At 44.8% G+C, this 26,413-nt stretch overlaps 2 protein-coding genes across 2 annotated transcripts; both read right to left on the minus strand.

Moving 5' to 3' along the window:
* Window positions 1–8,922: 8,922 nt before the first annotated feature.
* LOC117649455 lies at window positions 8,923–15,636 on the minus strand. The gene is made up of 7 exons (XM_034392272.1): window positions 15,512–15,636; window positions 15,213–15,248; window positions 14,088–14,290; window positions 13,000–13,123; window positions 11,722–11,898; window positions 10,664–10,845; window positions 8,923–9,157 (listed from the first exon to the last, which is right to left on the minus strand). Exons 1-7 carry the CDS (start codon window positions 15,570–15,572, stop codon window positions 9,050–9,052), a joined length of 891 nt encoding a protein of 296 aa, XP_034248163.1. The 5' UTR covers window positions 15,573–15,636; the 3' UTR covers window positions 8,923–9,049.
* A 7,160-nt stretch (window positions 15,637–22,796) lies between these two features.
* Window positions 22,797–24,200, minus strand: LOC117649892. Its single transcript, XM_034393075.1, has 2 exons — window positions 23,452–24,200; window positions 22,797–23,355 (listed from the first exon to the last, which is right to left on the minus strand). Exons 1-2 carry the CDS (start codon window positions 24,198–24,200, stop codon window positions 22,797–22,799), a joined length of 1,308 nt encoding a protein of 435 aa, XP_034248966.1.
* Window positions 24,201–26,413: the final 2,213 nt, after the last annotated feature.

Below are 26,413 nucleotides of genomic sequence, written 5' to 3' on the forward strand. Positions count from 1 at the left end.
GTTCCTGCAAAGGTATATAGTCTTAGTCCATTTTTAAAATTCACTCAAAATCCTTTAACTATTTTTACAGTTGTTTTTCTTCAACAAGTTGTTTTTCTTCGACGGTTCATGGGCTATAAGTTGTCCGATTTCAATGACATTTAGCTCGTTGGAAAGGTAATTAAATTCCCCATCTTTTGAGACTTCAAGATTTATTATATCTCATCTGGTCCGTGTGTAGTTAAGAAAACACTCCAACTTTAAGCTGCATATCCACTTGGGACCCTCTACACTGTCTAAAAAGTGATTCTCGATCAAATGCGGCTTAGTTTTGATCTTAGAACGGAGAGGTCCATTACTTTAAACCACCCTGTAGTACAAGGCGGTGCCAGAGGCAAGTTACGCTACCTAACTTCCGTCAAATTCAATGAAATTTGGTGTCTCAAGTTACCCCGCACAGTTACCATTTTCTATAAAAGTCAGTATTACTCGATGAATGATGGGTTTCTCTCAAAACCAATGCTGCATTTAGAATGTTGAAATAATAGGGTTGAAAGGTATTACAGTCATTTGGGTCTCAGCAAGACGTGTTTCGAGTACCAAGGGAGACTTGTAACACTTCTCCAAAATTGTTAAATTTACTAAAATTGAAAAATCGTTATAGATCTGACCAGCTTGGTCCTAACCCGCCTACGCTTAATCGTCTTTCCAAACAAGTATGAAAAAAAGTGCTAGGGCAGTTTTGACCTCCGAATGTGCCGAGCCAGGTGGCAGCTCCAAAAAGGTGGAAAAGGAGAAGTGTCTCAAGTTACCCTTGCTGTCTCAAGTTACCCCGTTTTACGGTGCCTGAGGACTTCCCCGGATTACTTCCAAATTTCTGGTTATCCAGATTACGGATTACCAAGTTGCTGTACGCTGGATAACGGAAGTCGTTTCCCTCTCGATTTGTCCACACTTCGAGGGGTCCTATTCAAAGGATCTTCTCTGGGCGTTCCCCCCAGGACAATCTTGAACGCCGGCAAATTTCACTCATTTTGATCAATCAGAACAAATACGACGGTAAGCGAAACATATTTGATCCAGGAAGCGGAAGAGGGGTATAAGTCGAGTTGAATTCGTGCACTTTTGCAAGGCCTGAGCTTTGCAGGTGAGAGAACAGGTGGGGAATGTCATCTATAAATAGATGCAAGAGGATGGGACTTGTCTCACCACACTTATTTTTGGACCAAATTTTCGCTCATGTTTACTTGATAGACTGATAAGAGGTCACTGAATCAACTCGACTTAACCCCTTCTTCCGCTTCCTGGATCATTTCTACATGCACTTTTGGTTTCTTTGATCTTCCATCTTTAGATTTACTAGAACAAACTCGCAAATTTTGATATGTAGCTGTACCAAATGATCAAACTAAGTGAAATTCAACTGCGTTTAAGATAAGATTGTCTTGAGGGGAACGCCCAGATAGGATCTTTTGAATAGGACCCCTCGACTTGGTTTGACAGCGCGGTGACGCACTTTGTTTGTTGTTGCCCAGGCTGCTACAACAACAGGGTGGAGCAGCTGGAGGAGCTGGATCGCTGGCGCCAGGTGCTCGTGCAGCACGCCGGCTAGAAGCGGCATCAAGACACCCGATGCAGTGGTGAAGGAAATAAAGCTTGTGTGCACAAAATAAAAATGTTCTGCAGTTCAGATTTATTGTGATTTTAATAATCCCCTTTCACGCCTTCTACACGTTGTCCTCAGGCGTTGAGAAAGGGGTACGCTGCAGCGTGATGCCTATTGGAATTGATTTCATTGGATATGTATCACTTCATGGATACAAAATCGTATCACCGACAGATTTGAATAATTTATGTTCTGAGGTCGTTGTCAGGTACATCAAGTCAAGCATGGTGCGGTACAGAAACATCACTTATGACATTTGACAACCACTCACAAAGCATTTAACAATCATTGGCTCTTGACAGTCCCGGCATGGCATCAGACTATAAATTTTACTGCACTATGACGAACGCAATTGCCTCTAGCCGCCTGAATTCCTTCCTCCATCTCTTTGTAATCCTCATAGCTATTGGCCAGATAAAAATCGTCCGTTGGCACATCTCGTTCCTCGTAGTATTCATGGGCTGTTTGATATTGATGCGCCTTACCCTGACCAAGTATTTGGTGGAAACCTTGTTTCTCCGACCTCCACTCGGTCGGTATGATAGCGTGATGGTGACGCACCACTACTAGGGGTACGCGCCGTTTAGTCTGGGCGCGTAGTGTGGCTGAGCGATGCGAATTGACATGGTTTGTGCACTTTGGACTTTGCTTGAGAAGACGAAATGTGCATCTTAAGGACTCATATTGAGTGAACTTTAGACCAGGGGTACAAATGGAAGTGATTTTCGTTATCAGAACACCAAAAACTGCTGGGATCAATGCCAAACTCGATTTAAAAATTTTGGTCCAAAATTGGTTAAAATTCGGTTAAATGTGAGTCTGGGAAAAGTCTGAAGGTCATTTTTGAGTTCAGCACACCAAAAACTGCAGGAAACAATATAAAACTCGACTTGAAAATTTTGGACCAAAATGACCTAATTTGGGATGAAAATATAAGTGTGGAGTCGAAATGAGAGTGATTTTCGTTATCAGCACACCAAAAACTGCTGGGATCAATGCTAAACTCGATTTAAAAATTTTGGTCCAAAATTGGTCAAAATTCGGGTAAGTGTGAGTCTGGGAAAATTTTGGAAGTCATTTTTGAGTTCAGCACACCAAAAACTGCAGGAAACAATACAAGACTCGACTTGAAAATTTTGGTCCAAAATGACCTCGTTTCGGATGAAAATACAAGTCTGATGTCAAAATGGAAGTGATTTTTGCTATCAGCACTCAAAAAACTGCAAGAATCAATGTACAATTCGATTTTAAAAATTTGACCCAAAATCGGTTAAATTTTGGGTCTGGGGACTATTTAGAAGTCAATATTGAAGTCAGCGCACTGAAAACTGCAGGGAAACGCATGACTCTCAAATTAGAAAGTTTCGCACCAAATTGCGTAGCTCTAGGTGAAAGTGTAGGTTTGGCATTGAAATAAATGTAACTTTTGTGACTAATACACTGAAATCTACAAACAACTATCTACACTCAATTTCTGTACATTCCCACACTGTCTTCATGAAGCACCCTCTGTCATCACCAATTCCCTGATGCCACACCACTGTGAATTAGGGTGCGTCGATATGCACGACTTTTCAGATGCAGCTTTTGGGTAGCACTCAAAAGTTTCGTTTTTTTGTGCTGATTCCATAAATGACCGCGGTTTTGCGATAGGACAAAGCCTTCATGACCCTACCGGGCGTTTTATTTTAAAAAGCGGAGTTTTTGTATTTTTTCTTGTTTTTTGGTTCCGGATTTCATCCCAAACTGTCGGGGCGGCTGTTGCACGGTCGGATGGCCACCGCCTACACTAAATACAAGTTTTGCAGCTTGGCAGGACCACCGGACACCTCACGTGTGTGTCCCAAACCTCAATTTTCACACTTTTTTTACTACAATTTTTCATTTTTTTTCTCTTTTTTCAGCTTTTATCGAGGATTGTACCGACCCAGTCGGTCTATACCATGACCACAGGTTGTATAAAACAGTGTAGGGGTACACAAACGCAAGGCAGCCCCCGGACCGGGGCTGTGTAGGGAGGGGGAGGAGGGAGGGAGGGGAGGCGGAGAAAACAAATGCCCAAAATCGGCCTAAATCAGCTGTTTTGCCTGTTGGTATATACTGTATTGCGGTGCAGCTAGCTCGGCAAGTGTTTCTTCCCCTTGCCTACCCAGGACACACCAAGAGAAAAAAAAATGAAAAATTGTAGTAAAAAAAGGGTGAAAATTGAGGTTTGGGACACACACGTGAGGTGTCCGGTGGTCCTGCCAAGCTGCAAAACTTGTATTTAGTGTAGGCGGTGGCCATCCGACCGTGCAACAGCCGCCCCGACAGTTTGGGATGAAATCCGGAACCAAAAAACAAGAAAAAATACAAAAACTCCGCTTTTTAAAATAAAACGCCCGGTAGGGTCATGAAGGCTTTGTCCTATCGCAAAACCGCGGTCATTTATGGAATCAGCACAAAAAAACGAAACTTTTGAGTGCTACCCAAAAGCTGCATCTGAAAAGTCGTGCATATCGACGCACCCTACTGTGAATCCCTCAGTCGAGTAACATTCAATTGCCAGCATTGAATCGCTTAAACACATTCACGACCGGACTCGTTTTGGGCCAACTTCCCCTCACGAACGGAGTCTGCTTTGACCAAAACCATGCATCTCCCAGACCTCGCGACTAGATATAAGCACGAATCATGCAATAACAAAACCAACCAGCCGAAAAAAAAAAATTCCGGGAACCCCGTGCCCGGACGGTCGCGAGGGCCTTGCCCATTCACGGGAACAGGGTTCCCGTGTGGACGCCAACGACATTAGATGCGGGAACGCAGTCCCGTGTAAGTCTGAAACGCCCGCTACCGTCGTTCACGCGTCCATTCTATCGTCGTCTGAGAACGACGGGACCGAGACGGTCGTACGACGGGGACCACGACTGGAGCACGACGAGAGAAAGACGACGGAACGACCATTTGAGGCGTCGCTCTAGCGTCTTGCCCCGGTCGTTGTATCGTCTCGCTTCGGTCGTGGTTTTGACGAAATGCGCTACCAGATCGCGACCGCAGAACGACCGAAACACGACGAAAATCAGCCGACGGTGGGCAAAAAAGAGAAAAGATGGACAGGGCCCGACGGGGAATCGACCCTACAACTTTGCTGCTTCTAAACCGGTGCTCGAAGCCACCGGGCCAGAGTGACTTCTGCGACTCGGCTCCAACTGTCTGAACGTGACTCTGCATCCGGTGGTTTACCGCGGTGGACAACAACTATCTGAGAGACCAAGATACGGCGACTGCTTAGTGCACCACTTTCCCACATTTATAAGTTCCATCCCAGAGTCATAGTCCCATCTCGATGTGTTACTACTCTCTGGATGACAATTGGTCTTAGTGTCCCCAATCGTTGTCCACTGCGGTAAACCACCGGATGCAGAGTCACCGTTCAGACAGTTGGAGCCGAGTCGCAGAAGTCACTCTGGCCCGGTGGCTTCGAGCACCGGTTTAGAAGCAGCAAAGTTGTAGGGTCGATTCCCCGTCGGGCCCTGTCCATCTTTTCTCTTTTTTGCCCACCGTCGGCTGATTTTCGTCGTGTTTCGGTCGTTCTGCGGTCGCGATCTGGTAGCGCATTTCGTCAAAACCACGACCGAAGCGAGACGATACAACGACCGGGGCAAGACGCTAGAGCGACGCCTCAAATGGTCGTTCCGTCGTCTTTCTCTCGTCGTGCTCCAGTCGTGGTCCCCGTCGTACGACCGTCTCGGTCCCGTCGTTCTCAGACGACGATAGAATGGACGCGTGAACGACGGTAGCGGGCGTTTCAGACTTACACGGGGTACGGAAACACTAGTGCGGTTGTTAAGCGTATCAACCTTGCAAATTGTGATAGAGCTTTGCCATTTGGCACGAGTGTTTTTAGGGCCAAGATCTTTGATTTTAGTCGTGGGGGCATGTCTGACTTCGATGCAGAGCCCCAGAATTGGTCAAAATCGGCTTTTTTGCCGTTTTTCGGCCATTTGATCTGCTGTAGACCTCCTGAATGCCCCCAAATTTGGGCTTCGCTTGAAGTGCCTATTCTGAACTTAGTGGTGACCCTACGGATGCATCATGACCCCGGCGGAACCGTCTTCGTCCATATACAGGGTGAAAACAGCAATTTTATCGGAAATTGCACCACTCGTTTTTTGCGTCTTGTCGTCGCACTGTTCATGCCATGCAGTCGAGACGACCCTAGTGACGGACTTGATTGAAATTGCTAGCCAACCGAGTGCAGGTGACTTACAAAATGAAGAACCGCATTTAAGAGGAATGAAAACATTCACCCTGACGATTCATATGCAGATTTGATATTCCAAATTCCCCCTGCGTCGCACAGTGGGTCAGAACCCCTATTTCCTTGATCATAGGGTCAAAATTTAAAGTGACTTCGGAACCCATCTAACACCGGTTCTCCACTCCAAAATGTCCACTGAACTCAGATCAAGCGTCGGTTTGGCGATAGGACGCATCGTATTTGAATGGCAGGGCCGCGAAGTCAGAATTTGTATCTATATTTTCATGATTTGGGGTAAATCGCACATTATCGCTTCCACCCAGTTGGTATGCAAACCAATCCAGGTAACCTGCATCCCAGCACGGAACTTTAATTAATACTGAATTGAAAAGTGCAGTGAGTGAACCAGACCCGAACTTCGTCCGTCAAAGGGCTCTGCAGACAACACTTCCAAGTAAAATATTGCCCAAAATGCCCAAATTCGACATAAATTGGAGGAAAAGCTCTGTTACCCCCCTTTACCCCCCGACCATTTCAACTGGGATTGGTAGGTGGATACTGTAGCTACTACGGGCAACCGGCCGTTTAACCGCACTCAGCCGCAATTTTTTTTGCATCGACTTTTAAAATTATAAGCATTTCTAAAAATAATTGGTTTTTGACAGTTATGTTGTTTTTTGCTGCCAAATCGGCTTCAGCGCCTCTCCGCATCTGATTAATGTTGCTTCGTGAGTACAAAGTCTTGTTTGAACGTGTTTGAACGTGTCCAAACCTGTACGGACGTGTTCCAGCGTGTTCGGACGTCTGAATGTGTTCAAGTTCATACGTTTGTTCCAACACCTCTGAGCTTGTCCCAACGTGTTCGAACGTGTTCCAACGTTTTCGAACGTTTTATCGGTGCGCGTCTACGTTCTAACGTTGCGGTTAGTGGCGGTGTGTGTCGGGAATTCTACCGTCTTGTTAAAACTCGTGTCGGAACAAGTCCAAAATTCACGATGCTTGTTGGTACCGTTGAAACGACTCTGCGCTAAAACAAACTTTTCAGTGCGTGTTGGAACGTCTCAGGTTGCTTAGACGTGTCCACCCTTGTTGGTACTAGTCTACGCTCGATATAAGAATGCACTCTTATTCCAGGAACGTGACATCACGTTGAAACGAACGCGACAGAGTGTCACGTTCGTTTGAGCCGGTTTGAGCATTGTGTCACATTCGTTTGGATGTGAATCTACTAAAAATTAGCTTGTTCACGTTGAAACGAATGTGACACAATGCTCAAACTAATGTGACATTTTGTCACGTTTGTTTCAACGTGATGTCACGCTCCTGGAATGAGAGTGTGAACTAGTTTGGGGTGCATCATTTACATCATACACTAAATAAACCATACACCTTACACCAATACACAAAAAATCGTAAAAAACCCAAATTTTAACCGGATTTTAACCTTAAATTGACGAAAGATGCATGTTTCTGTTGTCCTATGGTCCTGAAATTTTGCACAGCACCTGCTTATACCATAATCTATGCAACAGAATAGCACTTTTTACAATTTAGGGTTAATTGGATTTATGCATTAGTCAAATATACCTTTAAACGACAATTATGCAAACCTGACTTTTTCCATCTCTAAAGGGGCCTCTTAGGAAGCTTCAGTTAAAATTTGATCCAATTCGGTCCATAAACGGCTTTGCAGGAGGCCGTGATCACGAAAATAGGGGTTCTGACCCACTGTGCGTCGTTAAGGGTGGTTTGCATGGAAACGTACATTTTCGGGCCCCGAATTAAAGTTGGCCCTAACTTCATTTTTCTGACGAATTTTTGTCTAAGTCCGCCTATAGAAAAGAGTTCCTTCAGCCAGCAACGCTAAATATTGACTTTCAGGAAATGAAAAATTCCCATGTATTTTATGTTAAAATTAAAAAAAGGGGGCTTCAATGGGTATTTCCCACCTTAATTTGCTGAACATTGGCCACGTGTTGTGGGGTGTAGATGTTTCGGAGTTTAGAATCGCGACTTTGAGGATACGTATCGGTCAGTTGAATGCCAAAAATATTACTTTTTATAATTTTGAGTGATAAGGGCACAATCTACCAAACACTTCCCGGGGATTAGCAAGTTTTATCATAAACAATGTAGTGGTCTTGGCGTGTTGCGGATCTAAGAATAATTATAACTTTTTCCATGTTTCTCTGTAAATGCTATGGGGCAAGCACCAAAAGTGATCTTAGGGTCACGAACGACGCGGCCAATTCTCCGGCTAAGTATCGGCTACAAAATCTGTTTGAAGAAAAGTTTTGAAATTTTCGTATATGGCACTTCAGCTGCTTTGTTAACGAAAACGGAGGGCCAAAAAAAGAGTCCTAATGCGAAGGACAAAAAATAGGGGACAGTTCCCGGTAGAAGGGGTCAATTCATAAAAATCTTCGTGGACAATAAGAAAACCAACATGTCCTCTCCAAAAACCAGCTAAGACCCAACATGCAGCTTGATAAATAAGTGTGATGTAAGCCTTTGTAACTCTGAATCGGGCAAAAAGACAGTTGGAGAGTTAAGAATTAGTCATCTTCAAAAGTAGTTTTCGGGCATACCCCCGACTCAATCTCGTAGGTGTTCATTTCACAGTCTGATGAAGTGACATTTTAAACCGGAGTCAAAAAACCTCTTCCGTGGCTGTACGGAGCCAAAGAACGAGAGGGACAAACCATGTAGGTTTTGATGCAAACAACCAAGAAGCAAGACAGTTGTAGTTTTTTACGGAATCAGGGCGACCTCGATTCCAAACCGTCGTTGGATTCACGTGGAATGACCTTTGCCATTTCCCGTCGTAGCGGCACACGGTGAAACGTTCTATACTATAGGACCTATAGTCTCGGGGAGCATGATTGCATATCAGAGCGCAAAGAGGTGTAATAAATTGTGTATTATTAACGCATTTATTCCGCTCTTCACTTGGCCAAGAGTTGTACAGAACGCCGGACCAAGTTCTGGGCCGGGTCCAGTGGTCGCAGTGCCCTTCAAATGTATGACAAAAACATTTCAAAGTATGCACCATTTTTATTTCAGCAAAAGTGTCACTAACGAGCTATTGCATTGTGAATGCAATAAACACTGTTTTACATTTATACGGAAACAATTCGGTTTAACATAAAATCTCTGGCATATTAGCAGAAAGTGAAGAAGGGGTGGGGAACGAAGTAGACGTGCAGCGTAAACAGGCCATACTTGTTGACCCACTCTCCCAAACAGGGAGGGCTATTGGGCGCGATTGTCTGGAAGACAAGAGAAGTGATTTCAATAAAGTTAGTGGCACGAAAAATTTGACGGGATCCGGCTAAAATGGGGCTGGCAACGGCCTAGGGAATGAATGAAACTATGTTCCCCGCACCTGCAAAGACTTCAGTCTTCTTCAAAATGATGCAAACCAGGCCGTTGTTGGCAAAATGCTTTGCACAGATCGAAAGAGCGTAAAATTTTAGATAATTTTATTGTGTCCCCTACTCCGAACCTTCTATTTTAACTCTAAAAAGAAATGTTTTCGCAAAGATATTGCAGAGTTGCAACCGAAGATGCGGAGTAAGGTAGGGTGGTCCAAGAGAAAATGAAGTGATCAGCCAGCGCCGCCCGGATTTGGATTCTCCGTCAAAGATCAAGAAATATGTGTTGTTGTTTTTTTTTCGTTTCTCCTCAAAGCTTTTAACAATGCTTGACCATGAAAAATATCGTAACCTGGCTATAATTCAACCGATTTTAAAAACCAAAACGAAAATTAATTCGTTTTTGAACGCTCATTCTGAGATTAAATATGCAGAACCGCCGTTCTTCATTTGCCTTACTTTCAGGGGCAATGACAATATTTCGGCCATAGCCAAGAGTTTCAGTTTGTGGGCCGGTACAGCCACTCCGCTAGGAGTGGTCGAATATCCCTTGTTTAGAAATTCAAAGAGTAAGCCCCCGCATATTGTCGCATTTTTCGTGGTGATTCTGAATATATACGGGTTTTTGATGTCACTTAATATTTAAAGATGGCCACCGGACTTTGAATATTCTTATAAAAAAAAACTACTATTTTAACTTATTTTTTTGAAAATGTTGATTTACTAAAAACTGATTCCCAAATGAGGCAATGCCAGGGCATGGAACTGATAGGCTTTCGAACATTTCACAGCACACGCGAACTTTTTAAAAATGTTCTTTTTTTTTCACGTGACTGCGCGCGCACTTGAAATATTTTAGATGATTCCTGGGCTTCGTTCGCGTTGTTCATGCTCTTCGTGTTGGTCCTGCTTGGACCCCTAGGGAGCCCTAAAAGATCATTTCGTATTAAAATTTGGCACGGAAGCCCTTGGTATTGTTTCAATTGTGATGCGGGCTCCTAGCAGAACCAACACGGAAAGCAGCTTACAGAGACATTTCCCAGTCCCGTGTTCGAGGCTGAATCCGGAGATGTGGAAGCATGGCAAGAGTGGCGTGAAGTCCATGAAAAATAAAATTCACTGGCGCCCCGCCTTTACATCGCCAGCCTGTCCTCCCATACTGATGTTTCTTTGATTTTATATGATTTTGACCCAAGAATTAAATATCAATCAAATACATACGTTACTTTTCTCAGTATGGTCGTTTTTCGAAACCTATGCATTTTCACTGCTGTACACTCTTTATTCTCACTGAGTGTCACGTTAAAAATAAAACTGACATCGCAGTTTTCACGTTCAAACCAAAAAATTGTCACATTTACCAGTGCAAATAGGATATTTCGGATTGTTGGGATTACTAACCATGGCCACCTGCGCTGTGGGGGACTCGAACCAGTTCCGCATGTTCTTCTCCTTCCTGATCTTGCCGTACTGCACAAAGCCGAAGCCGTTCAGCTCGTGGCTTTTTGGTCCGTACAGCGTGAAGAAGGGGCGGTGTTCAATGCACTTGCTGTCCTTCTGCATGTCCAGGAAGTAGTGCTTGCCTGCAGTCACAAAAGCGTCAAGAATTCGTTATTTAGCGGCCCACATGTGCTTCTTGGAACGTGTTTTAAACAGGAACATCACTCGGAGCTCTTTTAATTATTGTATATTTAATGTTGTTCTTTTCTGCGGCAAATAACAAAAACCGCATTCCAAATTTTTTAAAAAATGGACCGTCAAGACGTTGTGGCCGCAAACATGCATAGCGGATGAACCCAGTTTCACCAACTTCGATTGGGTTTAGATGAGCCATGTCTTTTTATCCTTTCGAAATTTAGCGTAAGATTATCGAGGCTGAAAATAAACGTAGCGCCCAAACCATTTTGACATCGTCGACTGTAAAGTAACCTTGTTAAACGTAAACTGTGGGTGTGGGTAGGGGTATTGGTCAACTGTCACAGCCGTCTGGCGTCAGGTTTCACAAAACAACCGCAAGTTGGCGCTTGGAGCGCCGTGTCCGTTCACCAACAGAGAAATTCCGAACCCAAAAAATACGATTTCACGGAATCCTAGTAGTCACGAAGTTAATTTCATTTATGTTCTCGTTGAAGAAAAAAACGGAGCCTAGAACTGCATGAAGTGGACAGTATCGCGAACCCCAATGTAGAACCGTGTTGCATCGACTTTAAGCATTGAAGCCGCCGTTCATGTGGTCTAAAATTGGTTACCTCAGGGTCAGTGCCGGGAAAAACTGGACACATTTACTTAAAGTGCCGTATGCACAGGCTTAAAATCTGTCATGTAATGAATCGCTGATGCCACGGAACTACTTTGGATAGTTGTTATGCCTGTGCATACGGTATTTGAAGTTAAATATGGGGTGTCCAGTTCTTCCCCTGTTCAGTTCTTCCCCGCCCTGACCCTAATTCGTAGCTCACCCATCCCGAAGAAGCAGGCCTGCTCGGTGAAGCCAGCTGACAGTGCCTCAGACTGTTGGTTGGGCACGTGGAGCCGGTTCATCTCCAAGCCCACCTGGTCTGTCTGCAGGATGTAAAGGCCGTTGGGTGCGGTGAGGTCCTGCTTTGTCAGGTTTCGGCCACCACTCAAAAGCTCATCTGCAATAGCAATTTGGTTAATGATGTGAAAAAGGAACTAGACCATATCACAATTCTTTGAACGCTCGCCAGATATGCCAGATACTACAGGGTGAGTTTTCTCGGAGTGTCAATAATTTGGAGGAAGCTTATGCACCCCTACACTCTAAAAATGGGGTGCCTAGAAACTGGGCGCCTTTGTCGCCCGCCCCACTTTTTAGGGTGCCAAATGTCGCCCAGTTCCTGGGCACCTTTGTCACCCAGTCTCGGGGTGGACAAACCATTAAGAAACCTGCCTTCACCCATGGCTCAGCAGCGACTGAGGTGCCGAAGGTGCCCAGAATCTAGGCACCATAGTCGCCCAGGATATAGACACCTGAGCATGCTCTACCATGGGAGAGGGCCGGTTACTGTATGATTTGTCCACCCCGAGACTGGGCGACAAAGGTGCCCAGAAACTGGGCGACATTTGGCACCCTAAAAAGTGGGGCGGGTGACAAAGGCGCCCAGTTGCTGGGCACCCCATATTTAGAGTGTAGCGGATCATTTTTCACCATTGAACTAGTGGGCGCAAACGTCTAGTTACGGCGATAATTAGTGTTTGGCAATTTACTTTCGCACCTACGTGGTATGCACCCACTGCCACTGAGGGTGGCGGGACCTCACGAGGGGGTGTCAAGGGACTCGCAGTACTCGCAGGAGTGCCACTGACTTAGCGGAAGTTTCCGTGGAGTCCCACTACCCTCCCGAAGACAGCCGCGAGATCCATTGTTTCGCAGGCCATCACGACAGCCACTTGAGATCCTCGGCAACTCCTTTGAAATGACAATTGCAAGGTCCGGCGCACCCCCGCCAGTCTCGAAGCATCCCTTCATGACCCCCGACACCCTTTTGTGAGGTCCTGTGACCCTTAGTGGCAGCGGGTGCGTATCTCGCAAGTGCGAACGCCCATTACAAAATACCAATTATCTCAGTTCCTAGACAATTGTGCCCACTAGTTCATTGGTGAAAAATGATCCCCTCGGGCTGCGCAAGCTGCCTACAAATTATTGACACATCGAGAAAACTCACCCTGTATGGCACAAAAGCGATAGCTATTTAAAAAATCCAACTTTGCCGTACGTTTTGCCTGGAAGAACACGGTGGCGGAGTACACCCAGTCAGACGCCAATGGGTCGAAGTTCAGCTCCCATTCTGGAATGTACTCGAGGTCGAAGCCAATTTTATTCATCTCCCATTGACTAACCTGGTAAAATTGAATTTAGGACCGTTTGAGGCACGTCAGAAACCATGTTAATGAAAAATTAGTTTTATTTTCTGAAGACTAATTATTTTGCTGCGTGAATTTTCCTATCGGGATTAGGAGAAGGAACAATTTGGCACAAAGCGATCTCAAATACATCCAAAATCGCATTTGTGTTTTGGGAAAACGCGTTAAATCTATATTTCAACTTAAATGGCCTTTTCTCCAAACACTATTTTTCGGCCCTCGTGCCACTCCCTAGGGTGAAAAATTGAGATAATTGAATGCGGTTGGCAGCAAAATGTTCCCTGTCTCTATGTTCTAGACCTCGAAAATGGTCATTGCACTTTGAAAGCGTTAGGCGCATCCTTAAACGGGAAAAGCATAGATAAAAAGACTGGTTCTCTTTGTGCTTTTCCAAAAAAAAATCAAATTTAGAATTATTGTCACTGCATGCCCGTGGTTCAGACTATAGCCACACGTGTTCTGATGAGAAATTTTTGAATGCGCTGTTCAACGCTTTATCTAGAGAGGCAGAATCGTGGCAAAAGTGGAGTAAAGTTCAAGAAAAGTGAAATTTACTGGCATCAAGCTTTGCTATCGCACCCCGACCTTTAATACTGATTTTGGCTCGCTTTTGTTTGATTTCAAACTTATATTCTCATCTCACACTAAATTACTATGTACGATTTTCTGCGCGCCAATGCACGAAATTAAATATGCACTTCCTAACGCACGAATGTCTGCGCGACAATGCACGATTTTCTGCATACTTGCGCACGAAATCGTGCATTATCGCGCACAAATTCGTGCGTTACGAAGTGCATGTTTAATTTCGTGCATTGGCGCCCTCCACGAGCTGGATCACCCACGCTTGCATAAAAGTGTGCCAAGTTGCATCGCTCAAGCACCCACACTGAACGGCGCGTCGCGTACCCTACAGTGAGTGTGGCACACTGAAACTCACCGACACGCGAATGCCCGCCACGCTGCCAGACTCGTCGAAGAGCAGGCACACGCGGTAGTCCTTACCGCGGCAGTGGATGACGGTTTGGTCATGTTGCCTGTACTGACTGAGCTTCCAGCCATCTTTAGCAGCCTCCTCAAGCGTCCGGGGCATGTCGAAAAAGCTCCTCTTGTGGAACGGATCAGGCATGATGTCGAATGTCACTGCGATGAGGGCGTTTCATTAAAATAAAGCGAGTGTCAATGTAATAGACACTTCCACCAGAACGCCGATTGAAGAACAAGAGGAAGAAATGGTACCGGAACCAGTTCCCATAAACGTCTTATTTATGGGTTTTGACGGTTTACAATCATAAAACTCGTCTTTAAATAATTTTAAATAATTTTTAGAACCCAAATGAACCCATAATATGATAAAAGGAGCGACTTTTTTGGACTGTTTCCGGCTTTTGTTATTCCTCTTGTTCTTCACTCGGCGCTCTGGTGGAAGTGTCTACTGGTTGATATCGACCATTTTGCCTTGCCAGTGTTCTAGGGACATGACTGCACGTTCGCTCAGGCGTGAATAGTGAGCCATTCGTTTGAATGTCAATCAGCTGGACATGGACCAAAGTTAAGCCCCAATTTGTTCACCGATCCGCAATCATGCAACGGGATAGTACACTACACAATTTCACCATTTACTGTGTGTTCACGAGTCTACGCTGACGAAACTAGGGTCAGCAACCTTTAACGAAATTCAATTTTTTACTTCAGAACGCGTGGCCCGATCAGATCATGTTTTCAGCTCAATGTAGAGCAGGCCTTTTTTGAAATCTGTATTCAAATGGCTGCCTTGTGAATGTAGACTCATTTACGCCCTTTTCACATTTTATTTTGTCACAATTTCAATAACCTTTTTAAGATTTTGAAAATTTCGCAGAAAACTGTAAAAAAAAGTGCGAAATGAGCTGAAATTTGTAGCTGGTCGTTCAGAGCCAGAGTGTCAGACAATATTCGATCTTACTACAGCTGCAAACAGGACACCGATGGGACAGCACATTTCGGAAACATTCGAGAAAATGTAAAAATTAATTTCGCTTTTGGTAACCAGCCCTGCGCATTTAACCTAAGAGGACGGTCTTACCAATAAGCTTGTTGTGCTGAGTGTTGAAGTCGGGCCCTGCGCAAACAAATGACAAACAGGATGAAATGCAGTCTCCCCTTCAGTGCCTTAGCCATTCAAAGCCGTGGGTCACAACGTATTCCCCCGTCCCGTCACTTGTGGAAGCCGGTAATGCCGAAATTTGGTGAGAATTCTGACTCTCACCAGCAGACGGAGAGAAAAATTTCTCACTAAAATTTCAGTGCTGAAGTCAGGTTAAATAACAAAACGCGTTTGTAGGATGACAAAATCGAAGTCCACAGAGCTTTTGCGATACATACACGCTGCGGCGCAGGCGGCCATTCCTAGCAGGGTGACAACAAGGACGGAGAGACGAGCCATCGTTTGGGGCTTGACGACCGCAAGGCACAAACTGCCGGCTCTATCGTTTGCCTTTCCTTTTATGTACGTGGTTTACTTAATCAGCGCATCGATGACTCACTTAAGTTGCCGCGCATATGGCATGTTGGCCCGCGGTTATCATTTCGAAGAACACTGCGAGGATGAGGGCGAGTGCAGAAGTGACAGATGTCGGGTAAGTGGAAGTAACTTGTGGGACTCGGGGTTAAAATTGAACAGATGTTTCTTTGTCAAGATAACTTATTCCACACTGTAATGTTCGGAATAAACGATGGATCCTGATCCTTCGGCAAAAAAATTGCAAACAATTCCTTGGTTAAGTTACGACGCTCTCTACATATTTACAAAAACCCTCGTAAATTTTTTAAGAACTCTGGCTGATTTCGCAAGCACAATCGAAATTTGCGAAGCACCTTCATAATTCTACGAAGATTTATTGCTAATTAACAGGGAACCTCTATAAATAAACAAAGGACTTCCATTAATATACAGAAAACCTGCGTTTAAGGGGGGACATCACTCCAAAAACAGTGCTTTTGTAAAAACGTCATAAAAACCAAACCGAAAGAGAAAAATTGTTCATATTTTAACAGATAAAGTATAAAACAACACAAAGTCAATCTGCCAGGGCAGTAGAGCGCTTTCTTTGAAAACTCATTTTTGAGTGTTAGGTCAGACGCACTGTTGCAGCGCTGGATGCCAAACGGTTTGACCTAGAACAACGAAATTTGGTGACAGCCTTCCTGAGATGTCTGGCTATGGTGGGTACCTCAATCACATTTAAACTAGGGGTACGCGCCGTTTTGTGTGGGCGCGTAGTGTGGCTGAGCGATGCGAATTTGTGCACTTCGGACTGCAGCTTGTGGGCTCATATTGAGTGAAATGTAGGTCTGGGGTATAAATGGGAGTGATTTTTGTTATCAGCACACAAAAAACTGTTGGGATCAACGTCAAACTCGATTCCAAAATTTTGGTCCAAAATTGGTCAAAATTCGGTAATGCGTGAGTCTGAGAAAAATTTGGAAGTCATTTTTGAGCTCAGCGCATCAAAAACTGCAGGAAACAATAAAAAAACTTGATTTGAAAATTTTGGTCCAAAATGACCTAATTTGGGATAAAAATATAAGTCTGGAGTCGAAATGGAGGAGATTTTCGTCATCAGCACACAAAAAAACTGTTGGGATCAACATCAAACTCAATTCAAAAATTTTGGTCCAAATTTGGTCAAAATTGGGTAAGGCGTGAGTCTGGGAAAAATTTGGAAGTTATTTTTGAGTTCAGCTCATCAAACACTGCAGGAAACAATATAAAACTCGACCTGAAAATTTTGGTCCGAAATGTCCTAATTTGAGATGAAAATATAAGTCTGGAGTAGAGATGGAAGTGGTTTTCATAATCAGCACTCCCAAAACTCCAAGAATCAATATGAGATTCGATTGAAAAATATTGATATCAAATTGATCAATAATGGGTAAAGAATGGGTCTGGGTTGGTCTTCATGGATCACCCTTTGTCGTCACCAATACTCAAATGCCACACCAATGCGATTCCTTCAGTCGAGTAACATTCCATTGCCAGCATTGAATCGCTTAATTAGCTACTCGTCTGCTTGACTCACTATTCGATACATCTTTTTCTTCAAACTAATGAATTCACAAATTTATTAGTTATATTTGAGAAGCCTTTTGTCATTCTTTCATTTAAAACCAGTGAATTAAACAATATAGACTGGAATATGTAATCATAGTTTTTATTAAGTGACTCAGTTTAGGGCAGGCTGATCTGAAGCATTCGACGGAGAACAAGTTTTGTCAAATTCAGTGAATCGTCTCATGAAGTCAAATGCAGAGGCCACTTGTTGCTTAATACGCCAACTTAATTTACCTTATTCATGCCTCGTGATATTTTATCTTTAGAGTAAAAGAATACAGTATAGTCTTAACATTGGGCTTACATTCAGAAAGCCAGCTTTTAAATCATTATCAATACTTGGTTCCAGTTGTCGGACACAAGCTTTGGTGAAGTGAAAGGAATCGTCCCATTAAAAGCAATTACCAAGTCACCCACCGCTCAAAACCTGAATCGTCTGATTGAACCCAATATCAGTTCAAAATCTGTTAGCACTAAATATATGGATTATTTATTGCACAAAATACATCTATTTATGGATTCTTTTAATCAATAGATGTAAGTACTAGAATATTGATGTTAGCTTGCAGCATTGCAATAGAGTGTCATTTTCCCGAGACAAACCAAGACAATTAACATGTCTTCTAATTTCAACAGAAGTTATTCATGCATTTACCTGATTTGATTTACTATGAAATTTAAAAATTAGGATAGTATCAGAGAGAATAAAATCAGTAGATGCACACAAAGGCAAAGAAAACATTGTATTTACAATCCACAACTACACTCAATGCACTGACCTGTTCCCCTGTGACGGGGGAAGAGGGGAACGAAACACGTAAACCATTCTCACATTTAGTTTTCGTATTTTCCTCTGTTGACACTCCGGAAGGGTTTCAATCATTCTAGAATGTTAAAAAACTATCTCAGTACCTATTTGAGACCCCCTTTGCTCTTTAGTTTGTTTATTTGCATAAGTGCCGTCCCGTCTTGCAGACGGCTTGCAAGCGCGGCAGCCGGTATGAGAAATTGGTAAGCGACACGCTGCTACCAACCTAAACACGCTAATTACCTAGTTCAAAATGATGTTTTGAATATTTCAAACGATGATAATTGTTAATCTGAGATAAACTCCCCCTGTAGGATGTTTAGGTGACATCAGGTGTGAAATTTGGATACTATTCGTTCAGTAGTTGCTGAGAAACGTGAGTGATTACATACAGAGAGACAGACAGACAGACAGACGCACGACCAGTCACTTTTCGGAGCGCCCAAACACGGCAAGGGCTTCGCTATCGCTCAGCCAAAAATCATTTTAAGTTAAATTTGTTACAAACCAAAAAAAATTGTTAAAGTTTTTTGGTCAAAATTGTTCATTTTTGAACGTTAAAAATAATAAAAATTGACCAATGCAAATTATTTTGCTACCCACCATAGCAGCATGGCGTAGGAACTTCCATGTTAAATCTCCCCGCTGTAGCTCAAAAACTGCGCCCTAGAGGCCTGCAACCGTTTGCAATTTCATTTTCCGAGAAAAACGCGATCAAAGTTGGGGAAACTGGCCTGCATGCCTGCATGCATGTTTGCGGCCCACAACCTCCTAAAACTGCAATTCTTTGAATTTCGGAATGCGGTATTCACCATTCGACGCAGAAAAGAATGTTCTACAATATAAACTAATAAAAAAGTTGCAATTTTTGACCATTTTGGAGTGATGTCCCCCCTTAATACGTCTGGAAATAAGGATAAATCCTTCGGCAAAAAACACTGCGAGCAGTTCCTTCGTTTATTTACAAAGGCCCGTTGTAGATTTACGAAGGCCCGTCGCAAATTCACAAGAAATTACAAGTTCCGTAGATTTGCGATTTGCCATCGTAAATTTACACTGAACCTTTGTAAATTTACGACGAGCCTCTATTGATTTACAAAACCCTCTGTACGAAACTAACACTTACAGTGCACGTTTGGAAATTCCCCACAATTTTCGTGAAACGTTCTGTCGTAAATTCACAACACATTGTTAACAGTGTAGAACGCAGACAATCCTAATGTTCTTTTCACAATTTCCGCGAAGGAGGGCTGTATGTAGGACGAACAAAGGGCTCGTATTGACTGAGATGTACACTGTTCAGAAACTTTCATTCTCAAACAGAGTGGTTCAGCCGTAAGCAGCCGAACGTTTTTTTGCTTGTTGCCGCGAAACGAAGAATACTTGGTCTAATTTGGTCTATTATACTTTAAATGTGCATTTAAAAAAAGTGGCTCTTTATTGATTTTTTACCTTTTCTTCAAGTTTGTTTGAATTGAATCACAAATTATTTTTTGATTTGTAGCTGTATCAGTTGATGAAATTGAGTGAAATTTGCCTTCGTTTTAGAGCGGTTCTGTTTGGGAGAACGCCTAGATAAGGTCTTTTAAAAGGAGCCGACGACACGCGCCATCCCGGTTCAAAGGTCCTCTGGGCTCTCAGCCGCAGGTGTGGGGTACAGGTGCATGCAGTCCGCGCAGAAAACTGAAAGTCAGGTGAAGTCAGGTGACTGCAATCACGAAGAATTGGCCTTCTTGTGACGGAGAAACTCTAGACAAATAAAAACACTTGCTCACACCTGAACGAAACTTTGTGCGTTCCTGAATTTTGAAGGACTTTCTTTGCTGTGCGATAGGTGGCATTGTAGTAGTCGCTCATACATCTGCGCTGATTCAGCTGAAAAAGGAAGGTTGAGGGAAGACCCATACCGAATTTAAAATAGATTCGCTCATTCATGGATTTGTAGCGGTCCGTCAGACAAAAAAGCCCATAGTTAATTCGTGACCCATAGTTGATTTTTTACCTTACGCTGCAAAACGAAGCCAGGGACCGTATTTTAATGCGTGAAAGCTACTTTCACAACATGTTCAAAATTCATACTAAACATTTATAAAAAAAAAGATCCACAATTGATTTTTTACCTTATCTCCGGAACCACTATTGTCATAGAGCGTCGGCGACCCTGTCCGATAGGTGGCGTTGTGGTAGTCGCTCATACATCTGCGCTGTTTCAGCTGACAAAGGAAGGTTGAGGGAAGACCCATACCGAATTTAAAATAGATTCGCTCATTCATGGATTTGTAGCGGTCCGTCTGACAAAATGGCCCATAGTTAATTCGTGACCCATAGTTGATTTTATACCTTATGCTGCAAAACGAAGCCAGGGGACCATATTTTAATGCGTGAAAGCTACTTTCACAACGTGTTCAAAATTCATACTAAACATCGAGGGGTCCTGCACAGTGGTTTAAAATGCAATTTTCGGGGGAATAAGTCCTAGCAAGCGTCCCGTGCGACCAAATGCTACCAGAATTGAACTGAATCATCTGTAGGCAATAGGCAAAGACCAGTTCAAAGAAAAAGGTGGTCCGATAAAAATTGGATTTATAATCCTAAAATAATGAGAAAAATAACTAAATTAGTAGAAAAATGACAGAATTGACAAAAAGTGAAAAACTAAAAAATGCTCAAAATACTTCGTTTCAACTTCTGAGCCGCATTAAACCATTTTGTTACTAAGAAAAACAAAATATTTGAAAAGAAAAACAATCGCACTAATGTTTTTTTTTTTTTTTCAATTTGAACGGTGCACACCAGAAACGATTAACCCCAAAACTAATCAATTTGGCACGATTTTGCGGTGTTGGTCGGGTGATTCCGTGCGTAGGGGGTCATTTCAGGTCACCGGGGCCTTGCGCCTGGACTAAGGTTGGTTTGGTAGCTTGGGCAATTCAAATTTGTTTTACTAAACGAAGACCATGTCCTCATGTGGATAAGTCAATCTAACTTTTGTTTTTCTAGGTTTCGTAAGCTGCTAAAGTGTCGTTTTGTAAAGTCCGTCATGGTCACCAACACCTATAAGACAGCATTGCTATGCTGTAGTATATGACTCAGCCACATCAAAAGAAAACTGGCTATTTCACTCTGTTCCCTGACTTATTCTTCGCAAAATTACGGAAGGTGACCTTTGTATCATCACTTGTTGAACCCGAAACAGCCTATGGGAAAATGTCCACCGTGTGACCATGTGATCTATGCTGCTTTCACAACTGACGGTCTACTGGGGTTCCTTTTCGTTTTTGAACCTCGCGGCCACTGGGGATCGAAAGAACATAAAAACGCTTCCAGAAGCCCGTGCCCGCGGGACCTGGGGCGGTCAAACGACGCTTCCAGGCCGTCAGAATTGTTCAAAACGGTAAGGGTGTAAAAATAGATGTAAATTCCGTTTCGGGCCGTAGCTCCTGCATATGAGGGAGAAAGTTCCCACAACCTTCGCTGAAAAACGCTATTTTGGATGCTCAAAATGACACCGTCAACAGTTTTTACCTATCTTGTAACCCAGCGGGTCAGGAGACTAAACACTTCGCTTTGTAAATTCCGTAATCTGTAAATTCCGTCATTATTTCTGTAAAATCCGCCGTATTTCATAGGAGGTGAAATTAAAAGTCAACTTGTAGTGCTGCCACGCTCAGAGGGGTACTGTGGGGTACTATGTATGCCATCTACACCAAATTTAGCCCTTAAAGTTGAACTTTAAAAAAGAACATTTCGTACATCCAAAATGACCCTCTACGCACGGAATCACCCGGTCCCCTTGCGTTTCGTGTTGTGGACGAATGCGGAAAAGTTGATCCAGGAAGCGGAAGAAGGGTATAAGTCGAGTTGAATCCGAGCACTTTTGCAAGGCCTTAACCTTGCAGGTGGGAGAACAGGTAAGGAATGCCACCTCAAAATAGATGCAAGAGGATGGGACTTGTCTCACCACACCAAATTTTTGCACCAAATTTTCGCTCATGTTTACTTCAGTATTCAAAAAGCATTTTATTGCATAATAAGTTTTGTTGGTTACAGTTTAGAAATAATAATAAGAAGCATTGCAAACGTGTTACTTCATACCTAGTGTTTGAGGAGCAAATTGATATTAAGTTACATTAAAAGAGTATAGAATAAATAGTACAAGTAGTATAAGCTGTGTCTTGGTTCACAGTCTTGAAAGTAGAAAGAAATTTACATTGAGTTTAAGTTAAATAATAAAATAAATAAAATTGTGACCAGGGACTCGCACTTGAAGACTCCGTCCCTGGAACACAAGTACAAAAGGAATTAAAAGCAGAGAAAGCTCAGGGCTAGTTACATTAATTGAGAGTGAACATAACTTTAAGAAAGCGCAGCAGCTTCGGCAGAGCAGCGCAGCGCTACTCCGCGCACGAGTGTCCTTCTCTGACAGTACTCCGCGCTGCCGGCGGCCGTCCGGCGATACTCCTTGCCGGCGTCGGTGGCGGTGAGGCGGCGGCGCGCGGCGGCGCTACCCCGCGCGGGACTTCGGCGCGGCGGCTGCTTGGCGATACCCCGGACGTGGCTTCGGCGCGTCGTCTGCTCGACGCTACCCCGCGCAGGCGTTCGGCGCGGCGTCTGCTGGCGAGTGTCCAGGGACCTGTGACGTTGCTTCTCGGACCCTGGAACACATCAAGCCAGCAGGATTAGGGGCAGTCAGGGCACTCGCGGCGTAAAGTCAGAATTAGAGCATGGGTGCACTTAGCTCGTCACAGTCACAGCGCGGGCAGCGTGACGTTCTCGCTGAACTGCCGCTTCTGCGAGACGTGCTCGACGTACAGGTCGCGCGACCAGCGAATGACGTCACTGACGCACTTGCGCTTGAGGCTCTTGATGGCGTGCGGCAGGATGAAGAGCCGCCGCGCCAGAACCGCGTCGTTGGCCGGGTCCCAGCTGCCCAGGCTGCCCACGACGATGGCGTGCGCCGACGCCGCGAAGCCGCGGCCCCGCAGGTGGTCCACGAGGTGCTGGTACTTGGTCTCCTTGTAGCGGCGCGCGACCTCCAGGGCGTGGTAGCGCTTGTCGAACGGGCAGCAGACGTCGACGATGACCGCCGTCCGCAGGCCCTCGTCGATGACGACCAGGTCGGGCTTGTCGTCGGACCCGGAGCCCGCGACGGTCCTCTCCAGCTTGGCGTTGCGGCGGACGGGCTCGGGCAGGGCCTCCACGACGTTCCGCAGCACGGCGCGGTGCCGGTTGTTGATGGCGATGGAGTGGCGCGCGAAGCAGTGGTTCAGCACGTGGGCGGTGGTCTCGTCGGGGTGGCCGCACGCCCTGCAGGACCGGCCGCGGCCCTGGATGCCCCGGACGCAGCCGTTGAGGGGCAGCACGCCGAGGCGCGCGCGGTGCACGAAGCGCCAGTCGCAGAACCGCATGGACTGACCCGCGCCGTGGAAGTGGTTGGAGGCGGGGTCGCGGGACGCGGCCTCGTACACCTTGCCCTGGTCCGGCTTGGCGATGAGGTTGAGTAGGTGGCGGTGCTGGAGGCCCTGGCGAATCTTGTGGTGTAGGAGGTGGCGGGAGGCGGCGTCCACGATGGCGCCCTCCACCTCCCTGCCGGGGAACGGCACGTGCACCTGCAGGCGGTCCAGCGTGGGGCTCCAGCCCCACCTGAAGTCGACGATCTTGGCGGCCAGCCGGCGCGAGGCGTTCCGCGCCGCCGACCAGATGTTCGACGCGTTGTGGACGCCCTTGGGGGTGGGGGCGCCGGACAGCACGGCGGCGAGGTCCTCGTCGGAGGCCTCGCGGCCCAGCAGGCGGCCGGCGGTCCTCTTGGCGCTGGCCACGGCGACGGTCCTGACGACGGGGTCGGGGCACGTCAGCACCTTGAAGGCGTGCACGACGGCGCCGACGTCCGCGAGGTCGCCGAGGGGAAGGATGTTGGCGCCGCCCTTGTGCGGCGGCAGGAAGACGGGCTCGGCGCTGGCGCGCTGCGGCAGGTGCATGGCGTCCTTGGCGACGCGCTTCAGCTCGCGGTCCAGCTCGGCGAAGGCCTCCTTCTTGACCCTGGCCGTCAGGAGGCTGAACTGCACCTGGGGGACGACGAACGTGCGCAGCGCGTCGAGTTTCTGCCAGTCAGACAGCAGGCTGCGCTCGATGCACTCGACGTCCTTCAGCATGGCCTTGATGGTGTCCTCGATAGACTGATAAGAGGTCACTGAATTAACTTGACTTAACCCCTTCTTCCGCTTTGTGGATCAGTTATGGCCAGGACATGTTTACTGGCTGAGCGATAGCGAAGCCTGTTACTCCAGTTCGGTTGAAAAGTTTTTTCTGTCTGTCTGTCTGTCTGTGTGTGTACACTACTCCTCCTGAACGGCTCAGTCGATCGACAAAACTTGTTCTCCGTCGAATGCTTCAGATCAGCCTGCCCCTAACTGAGTCACTTAATGTAAACTATGATTACATATTCCAGTCTATATTGTTTAATTCACTGGTTTTAAATGAAAGAATGACAAAAGGCTTCTCAAATATAACTAATAAATTTGTGAATTCATTAGTTGGAAGAAAATGATGTATCCAATAGTGAGTCAAGCAGACGAATAGCAAATTAAGCGATTCAATGCTGGCAATGGAATGTTACTCGACTGAAGGAATCGCATTGGTGTGGCATCAAGGTATTTGGTGACGACAAAGGGTGATCCATGAACACCAACCCAGACCCATTCTTTACCCATGATTGATCAATTTGATATCAATATTTTTCAATCGAATCTCATATTGATTTTTGGAGTGCTGATTATGAAAACCACTTCCATTTCTACTCCAGACTTATATTTTCATCTCAAATAAGGTCATTTCGGACCAAAATTTTCAGGTCGAGTTTTATATTGTTTCCTGCAGTGTTTGATGAGGTGAACTCAAAAATAACTTCAAAATTTTTCCCAGACTCACGCTTTACCAAATTTTGACCAAATTTGGACCAAAATTCTTGAATTGAGTTTGATGATGATCCCAACAGTTTTTTGTGTGCTGATAACGCAAATCACCTCCATTTTGACTCCAGACTTATATTTTCATCCCAAATTAGGTCATTTTGGACCAAAATTTTCAAATCGAGTTTTATATTGTTTCCTGCAGTTTTTGGTGCGCTGAACTCAAAAATGACTTCCAAATTTTTCCTAGACTCACGCATTACCGAATTTTAACCAATTAAGGACCAAAATTTTGGAATCGAGTTTGACGTTGATCCCTACAGTTTTTTGTGTGCTGATAACGAAAATCACCTCCATTTATACCCCAGACCTACGTTTCACTCAATATGAGCCCACAAGCTGCACATTTCGTCTACATAAGCAAAGTCCGAAATGCACAAATTCGCATCGCTCAGCCACACTACGCGCCCACACTAAACGGCGCGTACCCCTAGTTTAAGTGGTGGAGTAAATAGTTGTTTCAATATTTAAAGTTTGCTAACTCCGTCTCTGGACTGGGAATAGGTTTAAACTTTGTTATCACCTCCAGGACTTTCATAATTTATTAGGCATGTTAATCTCATTTAGGGGAAGGTAGATTGAAAGGAAAGAGTATCATTTTATTGCTCTTTATGTTATCTGAGCATTGGTTTAGCAGTGTAGTGTATAGGACCTGTATTATTTCACTTGTGCTCTGCCGCCCAACTGAGCGAAGTTAGTTTTGAGTTGGTGATGTCACTGGGAGTCATGTACCATCACTGGAAACCATTAATACAATAATTCCATTTACTTTCAATAACAATTTCACTCATAATACTAATCTTTATTGTATTATAATTTTGTATCCTACAGTCGGTAGTTCTGATGGTCATTCCTGGTCTATGTTTCTGATTGGCTAAATGTTCTTCCTGTTCTTTTTGATCTTTTGATATATAATGACTGACCTCCTTTGTATCGGCTCTCCTGATTGATCTGCGCATTAAATTCAACACGTTTGTTTCGTTACTGACTCTACTTTACTGAAGTATCCGCCCAGTCCTCATAAACCTCTAATAGGTTATGGACCCAGACAACGTGACTGCTGCGATACTTTGAAGATTACCGGAAGTCTGAACTCCACGTGTTTTGAAGAGGTTAGCTGCCAGCTGTCATCATGGTGAACGCGAGACGACAAGACCATGAAGGCGAATCCAGCGGCAGCGGATCAAGCAACGAGAGAACTATCGTGAGTGGTGGAGGCAGTCTCCCTAGCAATGTGCGAAAACTTCAGGGTCCTGAAAACTATCTTTCATGGAAGTTCAACATGCGAATGCTGTTGCTGCACGAGGGCTTGTGGGAGTATGCTGCTGGAACTGTCAATGATCCCGATAGTGTGCTGGATGGCCGTGCTTTGGCGAAGATCTGTTTGTACGTCGACG

The sequence above is a fragment of the Thrips palmi genome, unplaced genomic scaffold, assembly GCF_012932325.1.
Source record: "Thrips palmi isolate BJ-2018 unplaced genomic scaffold, TpBJ-2018v1 HiC_scaffold_4, whole genome shotgun sequence".
Lineage (NCBI taxonomy): Eukaryota > Metazoa > Arthropoda > Insecta > Thysanoptera > Thripidae > Thrips > Thrips palmi.